The sequence below is a fragment of the Labrus bergylta genome, chromosome 2 (assembly GCF_963930695.1).
Source record: "Labrus bergylta chromosome 2, fLabBer1.1, whole genome shotgun sequence".
NCBI classification, from domain to species: Eukaryota; Metazoa; Chordata; class Actinopteri; order Labriformes; family Labridae; genus Labrus; species Labrus bergylta.
Window position 1 is genome coordinate 3,257,493 of NC_089196.1, and position 15,381 is coordinate 3,272,873.

At 43.1% G+C, this 15,381-nt stretch overlaps 1 protein-coding gene across 3 annotated transcripts in view; it reads right to left on the reverse strand.

Moving 5' to 3' along the window:
- gnb1l (guanine nucleotide binding protein (G protein), beta polypeptide 1-like) overlaps nt 1–11,320 on the reverse strand; it is a 31,423-nt gene extending 20,103 nt beyond the window's left edge. The window contains exons 1-3 of one of the 3 annotated variants that reach the window (XM_020650577.3): nt 11,212–11,320; nt 1,279–1,450; nt 63–188 (exon numbers count right to left, since the gene is read on the reverse strand). In XM_020650577.3, the coding sequence (XP_020506233.1) occupies nt 63–188; nt 1,279–1,388 (236 nt within the window). In that variant the 5' untranslated portion in view covers nt 1,389–1,450; nt 11,212–11,320. Of the gene's footprint in view, nt 1–62; nt 189–1,278; nt 1,451–9,277; nt 9,300–11,123 lie in introns of those variants that run through there. The other 2 variants (XM_020650578.3, XM_065962775.1) reach the window with 2 other exon arrangements.
- Between the last annotated feature and the right edge of the window lie 4,061 nt (nt 11,321–15,381).

A 15,381-nucleotide genomic window follows, 5' to 3' on the forward strand; every position in this document is an offset into this window, starting at 1 on the left:
ACTAAATGTTTCCTATTAAGTCATGATATTCAAAAAGGCTGATATTAGGCCGTCATCCTCACCTGATGAGGGTATGTGCCGCCTGCAGCGTGCTCACCCAGATGATGGAGTTACCAGAATGACCTTCGACAATCCTCTCAGCCCTCCTGGTGTTCAGGTTCCAGATATGGATGGCACCTTTCCCCGACCTACAAACCCCAACAGGATGCTTTATGAAACATGCAAACAGTCTATCAAACATGACTCTGCTTTAACCCTCACTTGTGGTAAAAAAATATAAAAGTACAAATCTGTCAGCGGGTTTGGAATTAGCCCTCTGACCGTAGAGCTCTGCCTCATCGTGTCAGTGTTTACAAATAAAGTCTATGTGCTGAAATAGCTTGACTAGGTGTCACTTGAGGGCAGCGTGAATTCACATCTCCATTACAGACGGTCTACCCGAGGTAGCCACAGTGGCAGGTAGGAGAAAAAGTTCATATCCAACTCGATCAGATTTGATCAAATCAAAACTGCCAAAAAACACTTGGTATGCGTTACTCCAAAAACGTTTCCCCTCTGTTTTTTTAAGTCTTAAATAAAGAATGCACAACATTTGACACATAAATACAGTAGAAATCAATGAGTCATGACTGTCTACAATGAGTGAGAAGCTCGAGTCCCGCTGGCTGTGTTGTTGTCAGAGCCGTGTTTACATGGACGGGACGGCCGGCTCCTCCCCTTGTGTATAAAAGCTGTTTTAGTCAAGAACTAGAGAGAAGAAGAAGAACATACTCACTGATTATTTGGATGTTAGTAAGAGTTTTTAGATCACGCTCATTCTGTGTCAGTTTACATGAAATATGAAGCTACAAGCTAACTAAAGAGTGCTAACATGAGCATGCTAACACAACAATACAGGACACAGGTGATTACATCTCGAGCCGAGGACAAATGATCTGTTCCATTTGATAACTCCTTCATCAGAACGGGAGTGGAGAGGGGTTGGAGGTGTGTCTCTGGAGGAGAGTGGAGGCTTCAGTATGGAGGAGGTGTGGACAAACAGCAGTTTGTTTTGGTTTCATGCTAGAGCTCAAGGGCGACATCTACTGGATCAAAAAGTAGCATTCTTCCATTAAGTGAATTCTGATTGGCTGGCTATATATCTACATAGCAGGTGTTTTGTGACGGTCTCACCGCAGCACAAAAACTTCAAAACATACTCAAGAAAAAAAAAAAAAGTTTGTTTTTGTTTGTTGAAGAAAAAGAGACAAAACATTAAAGTTGTGATTAATGACTCACGCAGAATAAAGAAGGGGAGTGTCCCCACCATGGCAGCTAAAGTGGAGGGTGTTGAGGGGCCCTCCAGCACCCCTCAGGGTGTAGATAGGGGTCGGAGCAGGACGAGACATCGCCGGGTCATGCAGTCAGTGTATGGATGCAGAGAGTATGTAAACTGGTGTCAAGAATCCCACTGAAACAGACAAAAACTAAAGTTAGCTCAGAGAGGAGTTTTTTTTAGTTGACATTTGAAGCTCATGTCAGGGATATTCGTTCTTTGTGCCGTTTTCTGCAGAAATTATATCAAGTTCATTCACATCGGGTTAATCTGACTCTTCTTAGAGGATGACAGCGAGATGAAAGTTAAACATCTTGTTATGTTTTCACACAAACACTGAGCACAGACATAGAAAGTAGCTCCAGTTTCCCTTTGAGCGTCTTTCTCTCCCTCTCTGCAGACAGTTGTGTTAAATGCACTGTCTGTACTTTTTCTATTGTTAGTAGCTAAAAACCCTGTGGCTCTCTCTCTCTCTCCTGCTTCTAGTCGACATGATAACACCTCTCTTGCTCAATACGTCATAAATCACTGCCCCTGACAGCTTAATTACAGTAAACAGAGATTCTGGCTTCTCACTGCTCCTGAGATCAACAGCCGTTGTCCCAGAGGCACAGGTAACAGCTCAGGCTTTCATGTCGTCTGTCAGCCGGGCGGCTGAGGAAACCAAACCGACCGCAGGTATGCTGCTAGGAAATGATGCATCAACATTCACCTACAGCGCTATCACTGGTTCATGTCTTAATAGAGATGACTTCAGAAAACTGGTATCGATGTATCCATCCTAGTTGTGAGCTGCTCATCATGTACGGACTAACAGATCGCTCAAGGCTGGTTATTTCAGTATTCAGATGATCTAAATTTACCAGAAAACACTGAGCAGTAACACTCTTAACCAAATCATTCAAATACAAATGCTCGCACGACTAACTGGAAGCCACACCTTGAGCTGTTCAGTGAATTGTTCTCGTGTCAAAGTGAAAATAGATGTTTACCTGGTTATCTGCAACAACATGTTCATCAACACCAGAGGACAAGAGGAACACTCTACACATTGAGGAATATTCTTATCGCTCTTTACATGAACATGATAAGGAAACTCTCCACTCAATGTGTTCAATTGAAGACAGTCAGGAGGTGAGCTGTTATCCTAGCTTAGCATAATGACTTGAAACAGCTAGTATGGCCCTGTCTCAAAGTCGAACAGCCAGTACCTAAATCTAAATCTTCAGAAACTTTTTTTTCACCACTGCCTTCAAATCATTTGCTCCTGATCTGTACAGAAAACCAAGTCATGCCAGGCAACCAGAAGAGGCTGCATGTCACAAGTCACTGCCCACCACCCTACCCCCGCCAGGAAAAGACCAAGCAAGGAACACCTGAGTTTTTAGTTTAAAAATCAAGACATTATGTGATACTGAGAGAATTCATGAAAAAAAAAAAAAAACAAGCACATCCCTCAGTGGGAGCTGGGTTAAAAAAGACGAACAAGTAAAGAGAAGCAATGAAGATCCACACCCCAAGAAGCTCCCGTTTGAAGGATTTATAGATAAGTGAGCCAACATGCTCTTCCTGCTTCTTGCTGTTTTGATCTTGTCTGCTTTTCTTAACCTACTGAGAGAATCAGCCTCTTCCCTTTGATTTCATGTTAAACTTTGCTGACTGGTTATCTGATGATGGTTATACATTTTCTCAGCAAACTCTAGCAAGAAAGTGAGCGGTTGTTTTTCTCAAAATTATGAACAACTCAGGCACAATGTTGGTAACTATGGAAGCATATTGCATTCACATGAGAAAATACAAATCTGCTTTGTTTCCCTGGTATAAGAATCTCACAATTACAATTTACAAATGGTAATTCGACTTAAGCTTGTTTCAATCTTTTCTAGTCTTCTGACTACTCAAAGTGCTTTTACACCGCAGGTCACACCTACACATTCACACACTGATGGTAGAGGCTGCTGAGTAAAGAGTCCATCAGAAGTAACTCATCCATTCATACACATTCACACACTGATGGTAGAGGCTGCTGAGGAAAGAGTCCATCAGTATTAACTCATCCATTCATACACATTCACACACTGATGGTAGAGACTGCTGAGTAAAGAGTCCATCAGTATTAACTCATCCATTCATACACATTCAAATGCGGGAGCAATTCAGGGTTAAGTGTCTTGCCCAAGGACACATCGGACATGTGGCTGCAGGAGCTGGTGATCGAACCCCCAACTTTCCGGTTGAGAGATGACCGACTGAGCCACAGCCACCCCAACAAGGTGCTTGCATTTCTCTACAGAACAGCGTAGACAAAAGCAAGCGCTTCAATGCAAGAATGCCTCAGCTGCGCTTCGTGGGGATGCAGTATTTATTGTCTCTTGAGTCACCATGTGGCCACGTAGCCAAAGTGAATGCATTTTAAGATGCATCAGGTTGTAACAGTGAAGCGTGTTTCATGGGAACGTTTTCTGCTCTAAAGGTCTAGATGAAGCCTCTGTAGGGACTTTGAGGAACAGTATGTTGTTAATTCCTCATTTGAGTGCAATATGCTTCTGTAGGTAAGTACATGTTTTAGGTCATTGGAGTTCAGGAGCACGACCCTTGCCATCGTGGACCCCTCCTCCACTTTTACTTATGATAACTACTGCCCCCCCCCTGCAATCAGTGGAAGCCGACACTGGAGCCTGAGGCATTCAAGAGCGACTCATTTCAGGAGGTTAGTGGTTAAATTGTCCATGTGAATCTGTGAAGCGGAGAGACAGAGACCCCTGACCGACCAGTCTGCCTAATTAAGACACACACTGCTGCATTCTGGGAGTCTCAGGGGCAGAGCCGAGACGGAGGCTACACGATCAATGTTCACCTATAGACAGATAGCACCCTCATGACACAACCTGGATCCCTAAAAAGTTGGCACACTGTGTAAAATGTAAAAAAAAAACCTCAATGTGATGACTCCCCTTATTTGAAATTGATAACATTGATTGATAAAACTGAGAAATGTCATTGTTTGTAAAAGTATCGGCCCATTTCAAATTAGATGCCGTTTCTAAAATCTATTGCATCACTTTTCCATTCAAAAGTTCAAATTGGGCATGTCACTTTCCAAACAAAGAGAGAACTCAGCTTCAGCATTTGTTCTGTTGTCTTTGTGCTGTTTTCAAATATATATGGTGTTATAATGTATTTTGCAAATCATCACTGTCTGTTTTTATTCAGTTTATACAACATCCCAACATTTTTAGTAATTCGGGGTTGAAGAAAAGAAAGCACTGACACAGCTGAGAAAGGTCAAATGTCACAAATAAATGATTTCTTACTACAGGCTGTGATGGTAAATTCAAAGTTAACTGTGAACCCAACATCAAGAACGAGGTATAATGTTTTAACAATTTTTAAGAAAACGTCGATATGACACTTCAAATAAAAAAGCATCTTAATGCATTTTAATAGGACATCACTATTTTCCCCTATATACTCAGTAATATACTTCCAATAATAACCATGATCAGTTAGATAATCCTGAACTCTCTTTTTACTTAGAAAGTGCTTTTATTTATTAAGTGCACATCATTCCCAACTCTCTCTCTCTCTGATTTCTGACTCTATCCACTGTACTGTCTCTCTAATAAAGGCATAAAAATCCCAAAAATAAACAAATTGGAAACAATATATTGGTCAACAGCTGACAAAAACCACAGCTGATCCAATCTGTTTCTCCAATAGCTGCAACACAAACGATGTTAAAGTGGGGGCATCTTCTAGGCCATGATGGCTGCGTCTCGTCTATTTACTGATATCGTGAGACAATTACCACTACAATGAGAAACATTGTTACATTTCAATATCATGCGATCTCATCGATCCCATCACACCCCCCGGATGTTTACCTTTCGATTGGTTTAAGAAAATGGCTGTTTGCATAAGATATGGACTATGAGGCATCACCCACGCAGCTGAACTAAACCAACAGGAAGCTCTCTGACCAACAACTGTACAAACTTGTTTTAGTGTGGTATGGAAAAAATTGCAAAAAGCATCAACAGGGTTTTTGTGAGGGTCTTTCAGTTAAGCTGTGAATGGGGTGGGTAAGGCTGCATTCCTGAGCCAGAGTCCTGTGCCTGTGTGAGTGTGTGACAGGGTGAGGCTAGCCCTGATAACAGGTGGATTAGGAGTCCCGTATTGTCTCCTCGTAGCAGACCTGCATGGGGCTGTGAGTCACAGACACAGCAGCCTCAAACTGTCTGTTTTCATTGTCTCAAGGTCAAGGGCTGTCAGACTTTCCACTAAGCAACCAGAGTTCACTGTCACTCAGGAACGACAGTTGAGGACGCTCATGGAGATGTCGCTTGAGGTACACCAATGTTCACAGGTACACCAAAACATGTATTTAAAGGCCACTTTCCCCTGCCACTACTTCCTCAGAGTATTCCTGGCGTCAGCGTTTTCCAGGGGTCTGGTTTGCCCCCAACAATAGGTCTGCTGGGGCTGGCTGCAAGTGTGTCAACCACAAACCTAAATACAAACATGCAGGCAGCTCAGGAAGGGAGAGAAAGATACTGTAAACAAACAAGATGGCGGCAGGATGTCACTCGGATCTATTTACACGGACCCTTTTTTATTGTTCCTTGTAACAAGAGAGAGGAGGCAGAGCAAACAATCCCGCTGGTCGCTTGTCCAGTTTGTATGTTGGGTTTCAGGAAACATCTCGAAATGGCGCAAAAGCAAACGTGTCAGGAATCTCAAAGCAAAGCAGCTTGTTCAATCAAGAAATGTTGGAATTCTCGACAATTCCCGAGCAGTTTTAATGAAACAAAGAAGCTTTCATAAAGTGATTGAGGGATGGATCCAATAGGTTGGAGACGTTTCTTATTAGAAGTGTCCACAGGAACCGCAGAGCAGGGTAACCAGGTCGGTCTAATTAAACTTGTGTGTGGTGGACAGGCCTGCCTGATAAATCAGACTGACTGATTAATAAACCTGAGCCATTGGGAAGAGGCAGGAGAGAGGAGGACTGAGGGCTCCTGCTCGCCCCTGTAACAGATAAGACAGCTCGGGGGTAATCCGACTCTAAGTCCGTGGATAAAGGCAGTTTGTCTCTTCTTGGGCCGTCTGTCCACACCTACCGGGTAATTAGGCCTAATTATGAGAGAAAGGTCCGCTTCCCCTTCATGTTATTAAATAAGAGCCAGCCTCGTCCGCCAAGCATCTCTCAACACCAGCAAGGGGCTGGCGACCTTCAGATCAAACGCAGCCACTATCTGTGCCCCCACCCTTTCCCTCGACTGAAGCACCCGTTCCCCTTCCTCGGCATGGCCGCTCATATTAGGGCTTGGGGAGGGAGGGGGGCAGGAGAGGGTATGCGTCATGATATGTGGCATCAAAGTTTTTGTTTTTTTTACCAGAGGCTAGAGGGGAGTCCACTCTGCATTCCATCGCCTGGCTCTTTTAGTCCTGGTATCATGGGATCGGCAGCAACCTACCTGAGCTGCCCCCCCTTGTCAAATTCTGCCATTCATAAATAAGAGCAGGGAGGGAGGCAGGGAGGGAAGGATGGATATACTGATCACAGGGGTTTATTATAGAAGCTTTATAATGCCCCCAGCTTCACAGGAGCCATTATGGTCGGCATGGGATCCCGAGATCCTCTGCTGATATCAGCCTCATCAAATATGAGATCTGAGCTGCGTGATGAAAACTGAAGTAGATTACACACGACTCAAAAAGCTGCATTCTAGATATAGGCCCTCGAATGAAAAGCCGACTGTATAAAATGTCAAACCAGTGGGGGGGGGGTGGGGGGTTTTTGTGAGCCGTCTCTGCATGCCTGACAAATCTGAATTTATGAGAGAAAGACACCCAGTCTGTCTGCTGCTGCTGCTGCTGCTGCATCATACCTCAGTTATTATTCATTCTGGTCTTATCTTCACTGCCCTGCTTTTCACAGTCTCGCCAACGAGGCACTTCCTGCTCACTGCTTTGGTTTGGTGGGTGGTGATCCCGGCTCTGTGACCATTAGTCAGCTTTTCTGCCGTTAACTTCCCCACAATGAACACAGATCCCTCAGAGGAGGAAAAACCAACATGCCAAATAGAGAGCGAGCTCCATTCTAAAAGTCCAGTAACACAAACAACATGGGAAGTGGCGAGGAAGACACACGCCCTTTATTGTGTCTTGGTGGGTTTTTATCTGGGCTGGATAAACAGACCAGCGGCGGACAGAGGGGCCGAAGTCAGACACAAGTGCACCAACACCCACTGTCAGTCACAGATCCACTGAGTGGGAAGAGGTGGCATTGTTCGCGTGAATAGCGTGAATGCTAAGCAGGGGCCATAGCAGATAAGAGCTAAATGCCTTGTGGGTGTCATTGAGGCAGGCACTGATGGAGGGTCCTGTTTTTAGGAGGTCCTGACTGTGGTCAACAGGTACCAGGAGCCTTATCTGTTTGCATTATCTCCCATTTCCTCCACGAGGTCATTTACCTGGACACTAGAGGATAAAGAGACACAAGAGGGTTGACAGCTCGAGTGCCAATCATACATCTCCACACGTTAAGGGGGGTCACAGGCTCTGGGTCTATACAGGGGGGGGTTTGGCTGTCTTTACGGCCAAGACGTGTTAAAAGTTTTTAAGTGCAATAATCCCATTTCAACGTCAGGCAAGAGGAAAAAAACACAGACAACAACAAGAGGCTACACTTTGTCAAACAGCACACCCCCACAGTGCTACGTCTCCGTCATCCACACTGAGTGATGAGTGACGGCGTAAAGGCTAAGTAATGGATGGTGAAAAGACTGACAGTGTGTCAACTACATGGACATGTGGGCAGGCCGGACTCAGCTGCTGAAATAAAAAGAAACTCTAAGCAGAACAATAACAAAAAAAGCACTGGTTAAACGTTTTCAGCTGATTAAGAAACACTTTGAATTTAATATCGATGTCACTTCATAAGCAACAAAAGCAGACAGAACAATCAGCAACGAGATTGATAACATCTATAATATTGCATTCACACTTGTAAAAAAAATCTTGAAGTTTTCAGGGTGAGCTGTGTGTGTGAACGCAAAGAGACAGATGTTTCTCTATGACTATATCCAGACAGCCGCATTTTTCGCGCAGACTTTACCTGGAGTTTCTCCTCCAGACCTCTAGTATTTTATCCGCAGAAAGTCCGTGTGAGCTGATGTCTGAACGCAGCCGCATATACTCCGGATAATTCACCTCAGGCCAATGCAAACAGAATATATAGTTATAGATTATAGATTATATAGTGACTGCCTATAGTGCCTACACGCGACCACTACGATCTCCGTGCTCTAATTAAACGTCTGCATTGTGTTTTCTGTTGGTCAGTATGTTGTTCTCCTCTCTTTAGTGGATGTTGTCATTCCATTGGATTACACATAGCATTGATATAAAGACAAATATTCTCATTATAACGTCGTGTAGCGGACTCTGTTGCTTCGGCTGCTACTTCCGCGTTGTTTATTTACCTCACGTCTTACCTCGTGATTATTCAAATTGATCTGCATTTGTACTTGGATTTGCTTTAACAGAATTGATTGGTGAATCAGATGTGTCACACCCAACTTATATAAGTCTAAGTACAAAATTAAAAGACGCTGAAGTTTAAAGAGTTATAGGATCTTAAAAAAGAGATCGGGCAACAGAAGCAGGAACTACAACTAGGAGTATGCGGTCTAAGATAATATCTTAATTGTTTTTTTAATGATGTGCAAAATGAAAATATCCAGTATGTCATCCATTTTGCAAAGAACAATCAAAACAGGCCTTGAGAGTCCACACACATCCACTGCTTATGATCAAGCCTTACAGGACAGACTTCTTCTGCACATGCACGAAGAGAACACAGGCAGTGTTTAGCATCATAACAAGCTAAGCTAGCATAGCTTCCTCCATGGCTGAAGTTAAAATGGGTGAACAAACAGCACCAGCCTCGGAACCAACCTGGTTAGATCTAATATCTAGACGTGACTCATCCTCATTCACATGGAGGTTGAAGAGACGGATGTCGCCCCAGAAGACAGGAACCTGCAGACTAGGTCGGAAAGTGGCTGCCATTAAAGACAGCATGATAAGAAGGGTGACAGAAATAACAAATGCTGTCACCATTTACGTTGCAAGACAAGGTGCCAATTTAAGCGGTCGTGAGAGATGGTAGATACAAAGAAACCATTTAAGACACAATTTAGGGCTGCGATTAACTAAGCTCTGAAATTAATGCATTCATTTATTAATTACGATTAAATGGATATTTTGTCCATTTAGCTGCACCATAGATATTCCTCCTCAGTGTCTCTCTGTAGTCTCAGTGATGTTAAAGAAGGTCACTGCTGCATCTTTAAATGTCTCATTTCACTTTAACAAACTCTCAGACAGCTCAGCTGACGAGTCCAAAGTAACATCCACCTTATGACATCACACATTGACCTTATGACATCACACATTGACCTTATGACATCACACATTGACCTTTGTTACCGTTCCTTTGAGCTGTTTGACGTCAGTATGGATCTCTAACCACTTCCTGTTCCTGTGGTCAAGTTAATGTCCTAACCATCACTCTACATTTCAAAATAAAAGCACGGTTGAATTCCAACAGCATGTACCGGTATACTCTCAGCTTAAGACAGTACAAATGTTAAAAATAAAAGCCTAACAATTGTTTTTCATGGATTTTCAAACATTGTTAATCTCAATTAGGCCTAACTATTGAAATGTAGCTGTTCATCGCGATTAAAATGTTTAATCGTTTGACGGTCCTAATTTAAATGGCTATTAGGGATGTAAGATTAATTGTATTATCATGATACATCGATTCAAAGGTGTGAAGATTCACATCGGTACTCTGAAAAATGAATCTCAATAATATGGTGAGCGTCAGCAGCTGTAGAGCAAGATTTAGAAATTGAGGACGCACCACCGTCTTTTAAATCAGAGGTGTGGAAGCGTTTTGGATTCACCAAGACAGAAAATGAAAGAGGTGAGAAGATAACAGAGGAGACAAAAACTGTGTGCAGATATTACAAGAAGACAGAGAACTACACAAATAACACAACCAACATGATGCAGCATTTAATCCACGCCACAATGAGAAGCTCCAATCACATCCCCTTGTTGAGAGAAAAAAACATTAAAAGCCTAAACCACACTGACAAGTGAGTCTGCAGCCCTTAAAGGAATCTCTATCAGTCATCATTTCTCTTCAGTCTCATTTTGTAAAATAAATCGTGAGAGAATCGTATCGTGAAGCCAGTATCGTAAATCGTCACATCCTTGATGGCGATACAGGTAGATTACTGGATATAGCCTACTGGTATCATTTTTCTGTTTATTTGTTTGGTGTCTGTCTTATTATATTCAATCATTTTCCACTAGTTTGTAATTAAAACACTCTCATCAGGAGATTAAAAAGGTCAAATAAGGAAAGTTATGATCATACCTTTATTACGATACATTTTAATTGTGTCTTACTGATCACATCCTGCTTGCTGTACTCTGAATATCATCAAAATGAAGATGAAGAAGAAGAAGATAACAGATAATAAAGTTTGATGAGAGTTTTGAATGAGGCTCTACGTTCTGTTACCATGACTACGCGTGTTGTTATCAGTCTATGGTTGTTATGGAATAAATGATGAAAGCATGTCAGTGTGTGTTATAATAATAATATAGTATGAAGTATAATGAGGATGTAAATGCACTCAGTTTGAACTGTCAGTGTCTCCTGTGTCTACAGGGTTAGCAGCACGCTAGCAGGTAGCTACACAACAGCTTCAAACGGCATATTTACCTGGTTACCATGACAACACAGGCTCTACCGCTGGGTTACATGGGGTCATTTTAGTTCAAAGACGTTTAAAAAAAACTTTACTAAATACCATTTCAGCGGTTTCAGCCGGGTACAAAGTGAGAGATAGCCAGCAGCTCTGCAGGGAGAGGATACAAAAACATGCGCCACAAGTGAAGGACCTTTGTTTACTTCCGGATAGCTGCCCTTACAAATGCCTGTCTAAAAGTCTCTCTCTTTTTCTGCTTTCCTCTGTCATACTCAGGCTGCTACGAATCCCGGACGGAGCCCTTGTGAGAAATCTCTACTTCATATACAGTGTGTGTGTGTGTGTGTGTGTGTGTGTGTGTGTGTGTGTGTGTGTGTGTGTGTGTGTGTGTGTGTGTGTGTGTGTGTGTGTGTGTGTGTGTGTATGTATATATATATATACCAATATCCGCCATGAAGGACATGAAAAAGAAAAGTTAAGTGGTTCAAATGTTGTGCATATCCATAAAAATGTTCTGCATATCCATAAAAATGTTCTTCTATCTGAAACGTGTAAGTCTGCTCATAACAGCAACAATGTAGGTGTCTGGTGATCTTTACACATGAACATGAACGCATCTGTCTATTTAGTTTTGTTTGTCCACTTAGTGCTCAAGTTAAAACATTTACATTACTTCTTTCTGCGTCTATATATATATTTTTTGGATTACTATATAGAAAAGTTTATTGCTTTTTTGGGCTGTTGTATTCTGTAATTGTTCCTTCATGTTACCAGTGTGTAGATAGGTCTATTAGTGTGTGTGAGTAATGATGTGGGCTACGTTATATGTCTTAACCTCCTTCAGGGACGGTGGGGGTCCCAAGTCTCTGGCACCCTTATTTTGTGGTCCCTGACTTCAACTACTTGGTGAAGAAAAGTTATGAGAAAGAGTTATTGTGAGAAATTCTTATTTCTTCTATAGTTGTCTGATAAAACCTTCCCTCTGACTAGACCCACCTCCACAGTAGAACTGAGTTATAACTTGACTATAGAACTGGAAAAGCCTTACAATACTTTCCGAACAGGAGAGCCTTTTTTTCTTCATCCTCAGCAGTCTAATGGAGAAAGACAGAGAGAGAAAACACAGGGTCCTAATCCACAGAGCACACAGGCCCCTTTCATGGGAGTGCTGGGGGAGACCTTTATTTGTCCATTCCTATCATAGAGAGAGCGGGTTTTCAAGCTCGGCTAGGCCTGAGCTGGAAGATTAGATGAAACCAGAGTGTTTTAAACCTCTTCTGTGGGCCATGGATTAGAGTCAGCCAGTCCCCCCCCCCCCCCCACCTGAGTCTGAGACCAAAATGAAACAATAAGGAGTACAGGTGGCTCAGTGGGAGAAAGTGCATGGTGTGTCGAGTAAGAAAAAGAAAGAATCTATCATACCAGACATATAAGAGCCTCAAAAGATTTAGCATATAGTGCTTATATACCTTTTAAAAATGTGAACATTTCAAAGACACAGCCTCATCATGGATGCACATTATCTGGTGTGCAGTGCATGAATGTTGATGCTAATATGAGCATGCTACACTTCCTGGACTATCATGTTCATTTTATACTAAATGAGATAATGTTTTAGTTTTATAGTTGACCTAATTCCCTACAGTGAGTTAAATGAAATGCATCAGCACTTAATGACATACATGTAAAGGGTGAGTTTCTAATTAGTGCAAATGGAGGTGACAGGAGGCTAACCCTTCAGCAGGAGGCGGGAGAAAGTGTCTGCTGTCCTGCCTGGACAGATACCCTGGCTGACATCATCATCAATTATTCCTGGCATCTCGGCTTACTCAGGGGGCAGGGAGGGAACCAGGGTGCACAAAGACAGGGTGCACTTTGAGAGCTGCATGGAGCCTTGGTCTCCCCATGGGTCCTGGAGGAGAGTATCATCCAGCCAGCCCATGAGACTAGCATGGTAAGGAAATCCCTGGAATCCCACTCCCCGCTCCTGTCGCCCGGCAGGTCACTTTACAGCTCATCACCAAATTAGAAAGACTGCGGGTCAGCCTGAGCAGCAGCCAGACCACAGAGAGGTGGAAATAGACGATGCAGTCTGCTGACACTCATTAAGGAGGCTGCTCTCTCATCATGGAGTGGTGGAGAACTACACTGCACGGCCCGAGGGCAGAAAACCCAGAGAGGAACACAAACCACTGATTTAAAGTCCCATACAGACTGACCATAGAGTAATGAATCTCAGAGAGGACACAGAGAGCTTCTGCACCAATACACTCATCAGTATGATGACTATTTTTACTAACATACAAAGCTTATAATATTCATAGCTTTTACATGAGGTCACACACTTAAAGAACCTCGGCCGCCCAACTGGCGAGAAATAAAGGCTTCCTGCACGTTACAAAAAAAGTTGTCAGTCTTGCTGGCACCTATGTGTTTAACCAGTTTTAATTTGGTATATTTTGCATTCTTTTATTGACTAGGACAGCTGAAGAGAGACAGGAAATGTTGACAGGAGACAGTGGAGGATGTCATGCAGCAAAGGGGCCATGTTGGATTTGAAACCACGTTTTGAACCCGTGACAAGGATCATTACCTCTGTACATGGGGTGCGCGACATAACCGCTAGGCTATCTGGCACTCCAGAGAATATTGTTTTAAATGAAAGACAGATGTTATTCGATTAGATGCACTAACCGCTGTCTCTTTAAGGGTCTGCTTCAAATGGGTGCTAAGTGTGCTTTTAGCTGGGACGCAGTTTAGGACTCCTTTTGATCCATAAGCAAGGTTAGGCGGGATGATTATGAGGCAACAGCCTGCTTGCTTTATCCCCAGCATCCCTTCCTCCCAGCCCTGATACACAGAAAAGATCAACAAGAGTGACAATCACAAGCTGCGCTCACTTCACATGATGATATGAGGACATATTATCCCCCTTCTCCACCTTTTCAAACAGTCCCCTGTGGTCCAAATCTGTGCTGTGATTTGGTCAAAATATAACATGAATCAAGCACCAGAGGAGGTTTGTGACCCTGTATAAACCAGCTCTCTCAGAACGCTCCATTTTGGTGTGTGTGTCTCTTTAAATGTAATGAGCCCCCCCTGAGTTTTCCCAGTAGACGTCATTCCTCTGTAGAAAGAATAAAAATGGCGGATCAGCGAAAAAGGTTTGTTCTAGGCTGGGGGTGGAGTCCATGGGTGGAGATACCAGGGGAGGGGAGGGGATTTTTTTTTTACCAGAATCCCACTGTGACATCACAAGGAGAGCACATTTGAAACGGAGCATTTTTCTCTGTGTTGTAAGACTTGTGCAGACCACAAACAAAGGCCTGGATGGGTTTATTTCACATTTTGTGGATCAGTAGACACTCACGTTACCCAAATATATGTTCAAACGCACTGTAAGAGTGGATAAAATTCATCCATTTGGACACCCCGCAAATTCACTGCAGCAGTCTTCCGTGTATTTCTCTGTTAACTTCCCCATTTTCTCCTCATGTTCACCTTTCATGCTTTCAGCCTGTGAAACCAAATGAGTAGCTTTGCATGATTGGCAGCTCAAAAAAACTCCTTACTTATCTGATACTGGTGTTAGTAAAAACCCTCATTTCAGCCTGAAACGCTGCGTTTCATGTGCTGTCTCTTTAAGACCCCCACTCTCCATGTTCCCACTTTCTTCTGATTGGCCAGCTCCCTAGAAGCCTTCCTCGAGGCAGAACGCTGCAGGGTTGCCAGGGGAGGTCTGTCCTGCAGGGCTAGGAGAAAAGAGTCTATGGAGGAGGATTCAACAGCTTATGTAGAGTCTTGAAGTCGTCTTGTGAAATTCATGGTTTCATATCGGGGAACTAGGATTACTCCAACATACGTTTACCTTTTGTTACACTATGTGTGAGTTTTAAAATTGGGGTCAGCATCATAGGTCAACTTAAATAACAGTCCTGATCGTCAATGTGTTAGAAAACGTTTGTAACCTTCTACGTGTCAGTGGATGAGTATGCATTACGTTATCAGCACAGAAGGAGAAGATAGTGTGTATGGGAGTAAGTGTTGAATGTGCAGGTATCATAAGACGTGATGGTGAGGGCCTCCCCAGCTCGTGTTTTCATTGGGCGTCTCTGCACGTGTGAATGGAGAGATTTCAGGGAGGGTGAGGAGTGAGCGGCCTCAAACACAACTTTAATGAATCCGCCTGTTGCAGTAAAGGAGGAGGAACAGATGCACAGGCGCTATCAGGGACACTAAATCATCCTCCCTTGGAACAGTGAGGAAGCGGAG